Consider the following 12,553-nt stretch of genomic DNA (forward strand, 5'->3'; position numbering starts at 1 on the left):
GCTGGCCGGCGGTTTGCCGTTTGCATGGAAGCCAATGTGGCTATCTTGCAACTCAGCAGGCTTTATACCCAGTGCTCAACATTGCCCGAGAGCTGAGAAGTGATAGTTAAAATCATGTGCATAATCCAAGTGAGGTGAGGAAAGCCTGAGCAGTAGCTCGTCGCCGTTCCGTTCTTTGCGCCACTCCGTTCTTATTTCTTTCATATTTCCCCCGTGGTTCACAACTTGTGTAGCCCGTGCGGTCGAAAATCCGTTCTGGTGCAGTCTTCATCAATGATGAGTACAGTCTGTCATGAATAGGGCAGCAGGTCAGTGAAGAAATACCCACGTTGGCCAAAGTGAACATTTTATGAATTTTATCATTCCATGATGGTCATTGTGGTAGAGGTAAAGGTAGAGGTGGTATTAAAGATGTGTTGAGCGATATGTCACTCCCTCTCCCACACAGGCACCCAGGTTGAGTCGAGGCTGGATGGACTACAAGTGATGAACGTGAGGTTATTCTTGAAAAGGTAGGAAATCGTCTCTTCTTGCTCCACGACGTGCATCCGTACGTATCCAGCGCTAATACACTAGAAGGAACAACTCACCATTCATTCATTTTTTCCACCTGCCTCTCACCTCATCATCGTGACTGCGGAATAGGCGTGTCTGGTCACCTACCAGTCGTTGGCGACATGCATCACTTCAAAGACACTAAATCTTGACTCAATCGTGGAATAGCGGGTCTCTACCCGTCCGATCAAGTGCCGCGCGGGACGCCCCATCCGAATTTGAACGAAGATTACCGAGAACAGGCAAATCTCAAGCTACGGGATGGGGTGGGATAAGGGTCCGTTCACCACAAAACTTTCTAAAAAGCCTCATTTTTCAACCTCAAAGAGCTCCACTTCACCAATCACGTCAACTATCTTCAACTACCGCTCATTTCTCTCTCAACTTTCAACTTCCAACCAAAGTGAAGTTCAACGACACCGCTCTATACAACAGTAGACCGGGGCTACTTTCATACGAGGGTTTACCGCACCTCGTACACAGTACAAGCCGAAGATAAGATCATCAAACTAAGCCAAACAACTCATTCCCCATCTCACCAAAACACAATGGCGGACCCAAGGACAATCCACCAACCAATCCACCCCTCCGTCCGCGCCAAGCTGGACCCGGAATACGTCGCCCTCCACGATTCCATCATCCAGTACATGGAACCTTCCGAAGCCCGGCCCTGGGATCCCGCTTCGCGGTCCGCGCCGAACCCGCTCGCGCACACCACGCAGAAGCTCTCGCCCGTCGGCAAGCAGTGGGACGAAGATATCCCCGGCGAGGAGATCCAGGTGCGCGTCTTCGTCCCCGAGGGACTTCATCCTGAAGGCGGCTGGCCGTGCTTGGTCTGGCTTCACGGCGGCGGGTGGGTGAATGGTGGGTTGGATAGCGAGAATGGCTTCTTGACGCATGTTTGTAAATGTTGGTCATCTCTTTCTCTCTGGCTCCCCTCTTCGCCTTGCATGAGATCTTCATGAAGAGATGAAGGTCTCGGAAAGTAGAAATAGTGAGTGAATGAGTGAACGTTGATAGAAACTCTAAAAAACAGATGTAAAGTGCGTCGTCGTCACGATAAACTACCGCCACGCCCCGGAACACGTCTACCCAGCCGCCGTAGACGACTGCCTCACAGGCCTGAAATGGCTCTACGACCCCTCCAACGCCTCCCGTCTGGGCATCAACACATCCCTCATCACCATCGGCGGTCTCTCAGCGTATGTGGCACTTCTTCCCCTTCCCCCTTACCCTCTCTCACCCCCCCTTCTAAACCAAATACCAATATTAACAAACACCTAGAGGCGGCAACCTCGCCGCAATTCTAACAATGAACCTCACCCTCTCCCCCACCCTCGTCTCCCCGCCACCAATCTCCCAGCTCCTAATCTGCCCCGTAATCGACTCAACCGCAACCGCTTCGACAGGCTGGTCCGCCACCCGCCACGTCCCCTGGCTAACACCCACCCGCATGGGCTGGTACCAAGACCTCTACTTCGCCCGCGGCGACCTCGACAAGAAGCAGTGGCAGGCCTCGCCGTGCTTCGCCCCGCGCGAGCTGTTGGCCAAGAGTCCGAAGACGTGGCTCGCTGTTGCGGGCGTGGATTTGTTAACGACGGAGGGGTTGGCGTATGCGGACCTGCTAAAGGAGAATGGGGTGGAGGTTGAGAGTGCGGTGTACGAGGGGGCGACGCATTCTGTGCTTGTGCTTGCTGGGTATGTTCTTCTCATTCTTTGGTTTTGATGGGCGGAGTAATTTGCTTGTTGCTTGGATGTGGCCTGATATGCTGACTTTTCTACCTCCTAGTGTGCACCAGATTAGCAGGAAACTCGTCCACGATGCGTGTGCCGTGCTGGCAAAGGGCTTTGGGACCTCGTACAATCCTGCGGCGGCTCCTATTCTTTCCCAGGATGAGTAAGCTATTTCCAAAGAGGGGGGGAAGGGAGGGAAGGATGAAGAACGGCTGGTGCTTGAAGGGGATCAATAGTCGTGGAGAATCTCGTTTTAGACTCATAGATGGGGAAAAACCCAAAGTTTTAGAACGGAAAGATGGAGACAAGCACAAAAGGAGGCAACGAAGAAATATAAATATGGTATTGGTCTTTTTATATCGTAATTACAAACCATGTATGTAACCGTCAATGACTTGATAAAACCCCGTAAATATTTCCACGTCAGGTCTGAAAAAATCATAATTGACGTCAAGACGACCTAGTCTATTTTCCTAGAAAGCGTCTTTGTATATTATGCTCGGGGTAGAAGGAAAAAGGGTTGAAGACTGCCTCGAGCAGTCACTGTCCGAGACGTGACCATCATGACGCCGTGAGAAGTTTCTGCAACTCGGCAAAACGCACCGGCTTGGGCAAAAACACATCAAACCCAGACGTCTCAGCATCCCTCCTTGCATCCGCGCTCGCCAGCCCCGTCAGCGCCACCACCGTCGTCGCCTGCAACCTGTGCTCCCGCTCGTACTCGCGTATCCTCTTGGTCGCCTCGAACCCGTTCATGATGGGCATGCTAATATCCATGAGCACGAAATCGAACCGCCGCCGCTTACTCGCGCTCGCCTCGATGGACGAGCTCGACGCCTCGATGAACCGGTCGAGCGCCTCCTGCCCGTTCTCAGCCTGCTCGTACGTGAAGCCGCACTTCTTCATAAACATGACGAGCAGCTTGAGGTTGATCTGGTTGTCGTCCACGAGGAGGACATGTAGCGTCACGTTCTTCTGTGGTACGAGGACGGGCTGGCCGCCGTTGAGGGCCGGGGAGAGCGCCATTGCGCCCAGGGGCTTGATGAGGGGTTGCGCACCCAAGGCGGGCTCGATTTGCTCTGGTCTGGCTTGCTGGTGGAGCGGGGTGCCGACTCGTTCGACTTGGCGGATCTCGTTGGTGCCGGGGGTGGGGCTGTCGGGAGCTAGAGGTATCGGGGCCAGCAGCCCGGATGTGTTGCGCGCCATTGCTTGGGTTCTCTCCAACTCTTCTACCCGCTTGAGGCAGTGGCTAAACACTTTGGCTAGTTTCCGTGGGCCGCATCTGCAGTTATTGGTTAATTCTGGGTACAGTTATGAAGGGTTCCATCCCAAGACTTGTTTACTTACGGTTGCGGTATCACCTCGACGATTTCCGAAAAGTCCAACAATAGCTTGCTGTGATCCTGGAGAATGTGGACCGCCTCTTCTGCCGTCGGGCACACAATGATAAAGGGCGCCTTCCTCTGGCTAGGCGATCTTCGCGAATTATCTTTGAAGCGCTTCTCCAGCACCTCTACCGAGGGAGGCTCAGAGTAGAGGTACATATCGGCATTTGGCGGCTCGCTGGGGGTCTCCTTAACAACCTTCATCTTGAACCACTCGGAGCAAGTCTCCGTGAGGATCTGGTTCAGCTTCGCGGCGTGTTTCGTCATGGGCGGCGTGTCGGAAGTACGCTCCTCCTCGAGGAGGACAATCTTCATCCCCCTCGTTTCATTGACGGCCCTGCGCATCGCCTCGTCCGGTTCACGGGGGTCCTCCGTGTCGTCGGATGCCGACGTGAAGCTGAGGTGGACGTCGAACTCGGTGCCTCTGTCCTGCTCGGACCTGACCTCGAGGCTTCCCCGCAACGAGTCGACAATCTGCTTGACGATGCTGAGACCCAGGCCCGTGCCGGGCTGGAATGAATCCTCCTGACTGAAGGGGAGGAAAAGTCGGGTTTGTTGGAACTCTTCAGACATGCCCTTGCCAGAGTCTGCCACACGTATCATGGCGTCAATCTTTGTTCCCCCAGACCTCGTCTGGCCGGTCAAAGAAACGAGAACGTAGCCTTGCGTCGTGTACTTCAGGGCATTTCCAAACAAATTCATAATGATCCGCCGGAGAGCTCCTGGTTGCGCCTTCACCAGCCATGGTATCTTCGGGTCGACATCTAGCAATATTGATACAGGGCCCTTGGCCCCCGGCGCTTGGAAATTGCCTACCGACCTCACATTATTCGTCTCCTTGACACTGATGCTGGGCTTGGGTCCGTCCAGGGAGCCCACGCCGACCAGCTTCTTGAAGGCGTGACCCGCGGCGATGGCGTCGATTACTTCTTCCACGAGAACAGCGAGATCCACCACGGAGGACATGCTCAAACTCTCGAGCGAGTCTGATGTGATGGCCGTCGGCCTACTCTGGGTCTGCTTGGCGCGCCGTCTCATCTGCGCCCGCCCGAGCCTGTTGATCTTGCTGTAGTCGAGGACGTGGTTGAGTGTGTCGAGCAGTGTCTTTCCGCAGGTGGCGATGGAGCTGATGAGACCCGATTGATACGCGTCTGTGCTGGTGTCTTGGAGAAGCTCGGCGGATCCGAGGATGCCGTGGAGGGGACTGCGGAGTTCGTGGCTCATGCTCGCGATAAAGGTCGTCTTGGCAGCCTCGTTCTTTTGGCTGTTGATGCGGCCAACTTGGGTCATGATACTGTTGCTGAACGCGCGGAGGTAGGAGAGGTCCTGGTCGAGGTTCATCATGCGGCCGGTGACGGAGGTCCAGAGGAAACATCCCCCGGCTAGCCTGTCTTCACCATAGTCGAAGAGAGGAACAAATACCACTGTTTTGGCTCCGGGTATCTTCTTGAGGAGCTCTTCGTGGACCATCTTGACCTTTCGCCGTCTGCCTTCGGATTTGTCAGGCCGACTTGCGCCGTCGACGCCCATCGTCTCCCTATCACTGGCACTATCGTCACCTGATGACACGCCTAGCCCGGCTTCGGTGAATGAGAAGGTCTTGCCCATGGGGAACATGGAGAAGTACTTTTCAAGAATGCCGAGTGAAAGCGCCGGGCCCTGCTCGATGCGCGCACGCGCGCGCTCGTCGGCCACGGAGAAGCTCAAAATCTTGCACGGCCTGGAGGAGGGCGAGGTGTCAGAGTCGGAACTGTCCAGCCCAGAGCCCGACGTGGCGGGTCGTGTGACGTCCTCCTCATCCGAGGATTGACTCCTGCCCGACCTCGACTGGCTGCCAGGCGTAGCACTCGTTGCGGTGGCTCCGAAGAAGGCAACGCCGTCAGCCAGCGTCGAGTGGCGAAGGACGTCTGCTGCGCGGTTGAAGAGTTTCGACAGGCCATCGACCCTCGGCTGGTATGCCTTCTTGGGCGATGGCGGGTTCTCGGTACTGGGCCCTGGTGGTTCCGTAGTATCACTTTGCTGACGAGACGCCGATGACTCTCGGGACCGGACGAGTGCTTCGGCGTTGCGAAAGTACGAATTCGATCTCGGCATCGGCCGTCGCGTCGAGATGAGTGGCATATCCGGCGGCCGTACCGTCGATGGGCTCCTCGGTATGTCGTCCTTGACAGAGTTTGAATCTTCGTTCATGGTGGAACATCCCTCGATAAAAGTCGCCAGTCCTCGCACTATCCGCTCGCCCTTAAACCTGTCGACGCGATCCCGCGCCCACTCTAAATGCTCCATGACCGTTTGCGCGACGCCCTGCATAAACCGAATCTCTTCCGCTGTGAGTCCATTGTGAGGTCGTTCGTCGGAGACGGCAAAGGAGCCAATCTTGTGGCCGCTGCGTGAGATGATGGGCACGCCAGCGTAGAAGCGTACGCCGGGCTCCGAGAGCACGTAGGGACGCTGGGCGAAGCGAGGGTCGAGGCGGCAGTCATTGACAATGAGTCCAGTTGCTGTGTACGGGCGGCCCTTTTGGTCTAAACCTGTGCAAGTGTTCACCATTGAGTGTTCGCAAACAGCATCGGGACGAGATAGAATGGTGGCGCCGACTATGAGATCACAAACTGTCAGCATAGGACCTCCGAGAATGAACCGCGCCTTCTTCCCATGTGGCTGCGCCTGACAATTCGCACTGAAAATTCACACTGAAACTAAGATTCGAGCATGAAGCCAGCATTTGTGAAGAAGGCTGTTGATATGCAGCGACGGTGGATAGCGGCGAACCGCAACCGCAGCCGCGGCCGGGACTGGGTGATGTGATGTCCCGAATAGAGAGGCCTACGTACGCCACAATTCATTATCACCGTTCTGATCATCGTTGTCGTTCAAACCACTACTATTTGAATCCTGCAGGTGCTCAAAGTCTCCGAGTTGAACAGAACGGGTCCCCTCGGCAAGAATAGTCTGGGTGGTGGTATCGATCAGCGACACCATGGCGCGCTTGACGTCGAGCTTCAGCACGGCCAGCTGGGCGAAAGCGGTGAGGGCCTTGTCGGCCGAGGCCTTTGGCTTGTAGCCGTTGCCATGTAAGTCCGGGGCGGCGATGCTATCGACATTGAGGGCGACGTTGAAGGAGGACCCTTGGGCGACCTGCCAGCTCTGGAGATATCGCTGGACCTCCCGTTCGCGTTGGGCCTCGGACATTTGATTGTGGGAAGACAACGCACACGCGGATGCGCGCGCAGCAGCAGCAAGCACACCGCGCAGGGGTGGCGGGTGCAGTTCTCTGTGGGGTGTGTGGTGAGCCGGGTTTGGCGAGGAAGTTAGAAGGAGAGCGAGTGAGAAGTGAGAGTAAGAATGAGGATGAGAATGAGCGTCAGTGGGCAGTGGGTGTGAGACTGAGAGTGGGAGGAGCGTAGCCGTGCTCTGATGTCGAGGGGTAGGAACAGGGGGGGGGAGCGGCGGTGTTGGCGGCTCTCGTCTGCCCAGGCCTGCGTCTCTATGTCTTTCTCCTCAGATTCGTTCTGCGTCTTTTTATTTTTTTTCCTCCCGAGGCTTTGTTGCTTAGGTTGGTTTTTTTTTCCCTGTCAAAAGGGGACTTTCGGAGTGACAGTCCGGCGGGGAGCGACAACACTACGCTCGTGGACTTCGCGTGGCCACGGGGTGCATTTGGAGAAGGGGGAGGGGCACGGAAGGAATGCGGAAAGGTGGGCAAGAGTGAAGTGTCACCTAAACCATTCCGGTTGTTGCGCTTTTCCTGTTTCTTCTACCTTTCTCTCATCTGGCGGCGGTGGCGGTGGCGGCAGGGCGGTAACTGTTAGGCTGGCGGTAAACACAACATGGAGTAGAAGGGCAGAAAAAAAAAAAGAATGGAAGATGCCCCCCCAAAAGCTACATGTACCGCAAATGGATACCGAAAAAACACATCCATTTGTTGTGGTACACCATACCATACACAGCCCATAGGAGGGCAGTAAGTGGGCAGTAGGTGGGCGAGGCTCTCTTTCCAGCCAAAGAGAATCTGACATCATACCCCTCTCTTTCCCCTTCCAGATTCACCAAGATCCACCGTCAGTCCCTTCTTGGGGCCTTCTCCTACGTTCTAGAGCGGCCTATGAAACGCGTCCGCAGCCCAGGAAAGAGACCAATCACCAATGAATTGCCTCGGCCGGACGTTTTTCTCCTCTTGTCAATCCCTGATTCCCTAAGGATGTGTTCAGCCGATCCGATCTTTGTTGGCTGTCAGGATCGAATTTCGACTTTTCCACTTTGGTGCATCGCCCGATTGCCTGTCGCCTTGCCGCTCCCCCAGGCTTTTATGTACTTGTCAAGTAAACAAAACTCACAATTGCCACGACAACATGATGGATGTCCTACATCTACAGTCTCGCACTCTCGAGATTGTCACCTTCTTCCATCCATAGGCCACCATACGTAAGATCGTTGTTTCCCAACTAGCAACTGCATACGCGAACCGCAAACTCTTCAACGGCTATCGCGGACCGCGCCCGAAATTCCATCCTCCACTCAGCACATACTGACTCAGCGACGTCACCAACTGATCCACGAACCCTTTTCCCGGCAAAATGTCGCTTGCACTTACTAATTCCATACTGACACCGAGTCAAGTGCTTCCCTTATTATTATTATTTTTCCCCTTTCTGTTTTGTAATCCGTAAACCCGCGATCAACTCCCGCTAAATTGCCATTCACCTCCGAAACTTCTTTTCTCTAAATTCTATCGGCCGAAAAAACGAAAAGAGACAAGAGGCGCAAAAAATGGAGGAAACATTCCAACAAAGCCATGAGACTAAAAATAGCGCCGAACTTTCTTCACCTCCAATTCTGTCCTACACTAGAGGAATCTCACATCGTAAGCCGCCCACGCCCTTGGGACATTCCGCTTTCAGCCATAGATAGTCTGCCTCTGAGCCTCACTCGTCTATTGCCCATCATTTCTACAGTACCATTTCCTCCATCCCGAGTTTCTCCTGAGAGCCTGTGTCAAATCATATTTCACATCTTGTCAGCGATAAGGACATGTTTTTTCGGACCCAACACCTCGCTGTGAACACTGATCTAGACAATAGGAAGCGAATTTATGACAGAATATATGATCAAATATCCTACCTGCTCCAGAGATGTCACGAAACAGGAATGATATTAGCACTCGTCAGGCACTCTGCCACGTGCTTTCTCATATAGATCTCATATTCATTTAGTATATAAGACCTGCTCTCCTTTCCACGTTCTAAATAAGTTCGTTCAAGCCACTTTTAACCCACTTCATATGCCCATGCTGTGTGCCATAGCTCGTGACAAAAGATCTAGCGGTCCATACGGTCCTCAAGGAGGCAAAATCGATAGATGTTTTACTGCCAAGACATCACATGCACCAGGTTAATATCTCCCTTTGGATCCATGCGAGAAAGTATCTGGCGGTTCGACATAGTTCGAGTATGCTTCAGTGTACATGAACGAACCATGTACATGTTCTTCATTTTTCAAACACAAAAAGCGTGTTTTGCGACGAAGCTATGGTACATCTAGCAAGACGACACAAACCCATCAACGCCAAACGACTCGCTCAAAGCCGACAAAACGGAAGCCTTCCTCGCACTTGCCCGTTCACCTCCCTTCACCGTCCTCTCTTTGCAGGTGGTGGGAATCGATCCGTATCCTAACCGAACTTGATCCCAGAAGACGGGTTCCAGGTGCCTCCTTGCGGCGGCTGGCTCGCCGGGCCCTGGCCTTGCGTTGGTCCTCCAGGAGGTGCCGGTGCACCTGGTTGAGCTCCAAACTTGATACCCATATCCGGCTGCCACATGTTCGACATTGCCGCCGCGGGTCTCGGGTGCTGGGGCTCGACAGTCGACCCGGCCCATGACTGAATATGTGCCTCTGCAGGAGAGTGGACCTCGTGCCGCGAAGGTGGCTGCTGCTGCTGTGCTGTTGTACCGGGGACGACGCTGGCGCTGAAGTAGGATTGGGACCGCGGGTCGTAGTTTGAGCCGGTCGGGGAGTGAACCGGGGATCGGTTCAAGTTCAGAGAATTAAGCGGTGGCATGCTGACCTCCCTATGAACAAATTAGTACGGCGACCTGGTACGCATAGGTGACAATCTTACTCCTCAAGACTCTTGGCGTCCATCCGCCGCTCTGCAGCCCATGCCTTGACAGGATCGCGGAAGTTCTGGCCCACGACCTTGCTCAGGTCATTATAGAACTTGCGACCAACGTCCACGTTGTTAACAATCTCCTTGTACTTGTAGTAGGCATTGTCGAGCTTCTGAAGTGCCAGCTCCCGCTCGCGACTACCGCTCGACATGTTCTTCTTCTGACTCTCAAACTCTCGGTTAACTCTCTGCACCTCAGTCATGAGGCGTTCTTGCTCGTCTTCTTCCTTGGCCACCGCTTCGATTTCAGAGTCATAAAGCTTGTCAAGGCGCTTCTCGAAAAAGTCCTCAAAGTGGGCTGGAACAATGGCTGTTGTCGGGTATGTTCTCTCGAGTCGTGCAGCTTCTTTCAGGATATCCGGCTTAATATCATCCGTCCTAGCTTTCTCCCGCAGCGCCTCCGCCTTCTTCCTCCTTTTCGACTCGAGTCGCAGAACATCGTTGTAAGCTCCCCGAAGCCTACCTATTACCGGCTTCAGGTGCTCTGGGATGTCCATGCGCCTGGATGAAGGTACATAGTCCATGATGGCTCGGTCGGATCCAGAGAGCATTTCGAGTAAGTCCTGTACCTCCTTGTACTTCTCTCGGACAACCGCGTCACTGCTGGTACTGCTCGCAAAGTAGCCTTCAATCTCGGCTACTTGAGCCCAGAACTGGCCTCCTTGGGGGTCGCTGCGACTTTCCGGTCTTGACCATCTGTCTGTGCCGTACTTCCGTCTCATTCGGTTGTCCTCCTCCTCTTCGGCCGCCAGTATCGCTTTGCCTTCGTTGAAGATGGCGATATCGGCAGTCCTTAGCTTATCGATATCCGAGAAGGCCCGTTGAATCCTTCCTATAGCATCTGCCTGCCGTATTTCCTCCGCATGGTGGACTAAACTGTGAGGCAGGCCCAGCGGTTTTTCAAGTGCCTGCAATGAACCAGGTAGGTTGATGGAGCTGAGCATGGCATGAAGCTTTTCTGTCTGTGTCTCCATCTGGCCAATAATGTTCTCGTTGACGATGCGATCGCGCAATTGCTCGTAGATAGTGATGGCAGCGTGAACGGAGAAAGGAACTAGTTTCGTGAATAGTGCCGGGCCGAACTCGGCCTGATCCCCGACGTAGTCAAACGGGTTGGCTACTTGCGGAGGCACTCTAGCGACTGCCATATTGGCTCTGTCAAGGATTTTGAGCTCTGACTTTGGCGGTACAGGTTCTTCTCGAGGTTAGCTTTGCGTCGTCCCCTGCTTACCAGCTTTTCGGTACTTACGGAGATAAATAACGTCATTGTCCTTCTCTGCCCTCTTGAGATCTTCTTCGACCTTTCGTTTCAGACCATTGAGATCCTCGAGCACCGCCTTATTAAGGTAGCCGCCCCGACTCTCCTTCAGGCCTTCGTTCACACAGCTCACAGCGTCTTGCAAGCGAGCAACCTCTTCGCCATATTTCCTCTTCTCGAGACAATCGCACGCGGCCCGGTATTGCGCGGCACCAGCAAAATGGTGGTGCTTTGCGCTCATATGGTGGATCCAAGCAGAACTGATGGCCTCACTCTTCATCGCAGCCTCCCCCGCCGAGTTATAGAGATCAGACACACGAGCGGCCAGTCGAGCGATGATGGCATCCTTGTACCCGTCCATGACTGCCTTTTGCCAGAAGCACTCTTGCGACTGTGCCAGGAGCAGTTGAGACAGAGACTCGAGGGTGTTCGCGTCCATGTCCTCGGGCGGGTCAGACATACGCAGCTCGGGCAGTACTTCCTTCAGCATATGTTCTAGTACTCCAGACGCCGAGGCAAAGTGGCCCGCGGCCGTCTTGAGACCTTCCGTACCGGATCTTGATTGCGCGACTGCAAGCTGGGAGTAGAGGGAGGCCAGGTTGTAGAGAATGTTCATGAGTTCGTACTTGAGGTTGTTTCGCACCATCGGTCGTTCTGTGTTGTAACCCAATGCTGGGTACCAGGTAAACTCGGCCCCGATCTGTTCGCAATTTGCGTTAGCGATCTTATCCTCTCTCTCTCTCTCTCTCTCTCTCTCGTTTGGGTGGGAATTGCTAGACATACGTCGATCGGGAACTTGCCCCCGATCCACACGAGCTGTCCCGCATAGGCCTGCAGCTTCTTCACGCCGCTAGGGTGCGGTTCCCTCACGTTGACCGCATCTCGTCGTAGGGCGTCAATGACCTCGAGGTCCTGACGAAACATGTCCGGATGTTGGTCATACTTCGTGTTGATGTACTGTCGTATTGTCGACGACAGCGAAAGCTGTGTGGACTTGCGGAACGGCAACGACAGAATATTCGAAATGCTGGCCATGACGAGGGAGTTAGGAGAGACACTGGTGTGTATGAAGGCAATACTCACGTCGCCATGGTGGAAGAGTGCCTCTCGGGGCTTGGGAGACGTCGTGTAGAACCTCGAGCTAGGCGCGGTATGTCACAAGCCTCATGACTTCATTGCTCGAAGCATGGAGAGGAAGTAGCCCTGGAACTGACGTTGGTGGGGCACGAGTGCATTGTGGCGCGAGCCTGCCTCGGGTGGGGGTGGGGCGTGGCTGAGACAGATGAGTTTGGTGCCTGACGACCGTTATTGATGGAGGCCTGATATGTCAGGCGCATGATGAACAGTTCGTCCCATCTAGAGCATCTCTCAGCCGATAGCGATCCGAATAAGAGGCGAGATTCTTATGAAGGTACGGAGGGTTGTACAATCAAGTTTTGAACTGTTGAATATTTCGTA

The 12,553-nt window shown here is 54.2% G+C and overlaps 3 protein-coding genes across 3 annotated transcripts; 1 reads left to right on the forward strand and 2 right to left on the reverse strand.

Annotated features, from left to right (window-relative positions):
* Positions 1 to 1,103: 1,103 nt before the first annotated feature.
* BDZ83DRAFT_584656 (alpha/beta hydrolase fold-domain-containing protein) lies at positions 1,104 to 2,456 on the forward strand (the record flags this gene model as incomplete). Its single annotated transcript, XM_060505780.1, has 6 exons — positions 1,104 to 1,243; positions 1,312 to 1,340; positions 1,372 to 1,464; positions 1,592 to 1,757; positions 1,840 to 2,253; positions 2,345 to 2,456. The coding sequence occupies 6 exons, from the start codon at positions 1,104 to 1,106 to the stop codon at positions 2,454 to 2,456; spliced, it is 954 nt and encodes a 317-aa protein (XP_060361758.1).
* A 245-nt stretch (positions 2,457 to 2,701) lies between these two features.
* BDZ83DRAFT_455177 (hsp90-like protein) lies at positions 2,702 to 6,978 on the reverse strand. The gene is made up of 3 exons (XM_060503181.1): positions 6,509 to 6,978; positions 3,637 to 6,271; positions 2,702 to 3,571 (listed from the first exon to the last, which is right to left on the reverse strand). The coding sequence occupies exons 1-3, from the start codon at positions 6,864 to 6,866 to the stop codon at positions 2,851 to 2,853; spliced, it is 3,714 nt and encodes a 1,237-aa protein (XP_060361759.1). The 5' UTR covers positions 6,867 to 6,978; the 3' UTR covers positions 2,702 to 2,850.
* A 1,874-nt stretch (positions 6,979 to 8,852) lies between these two features.
* BDZ83DRAFT_631203 (BRO1-like domain-containing protein) lies at positions 8,853 to 12,344 on the reverse strand. Its single transcript, XM_060508892.1, has 4 exons — positions 11,879 to 12,344; positions 11,087 to 11,795; positions 9,790 to 11,032; positions 8,853 to 9,739 (listed from the first exon to the last, which is right to left on the reverse strand). The coding sequence occupies exons 1-4, from the start codon at positions 12,128 to 12,130 to the stop codon at positions 9,343 to 9,345; spliced, it is 2,601 nt and encodes an 866-aa protein (XP_060361760.1). The 5' UTR covers positions 12,131 to 12,344; the 3' UTR covers positions 8,853 to 9,342.
* Between the last annotated feature and the right edge of the window lie 209 nt (positions 12,345 to 12,553).

This window comes from Colletotrichum acutatum (assembly GCF_030867785.1).
Source record: "Colletotrichum acutatum strain CBS 112980 chromosome Unknown BDZ83scaffold_91, whole genome shotgun sequence".
NCBI classification, from domain to species: domain Eukaryota; kingdom Fungi; phylum Ascomycota; class Sordariomycetes; order Glomerellales; family Glomerellaceae; genus Colletotrichum; species Colletotrichum acutatum.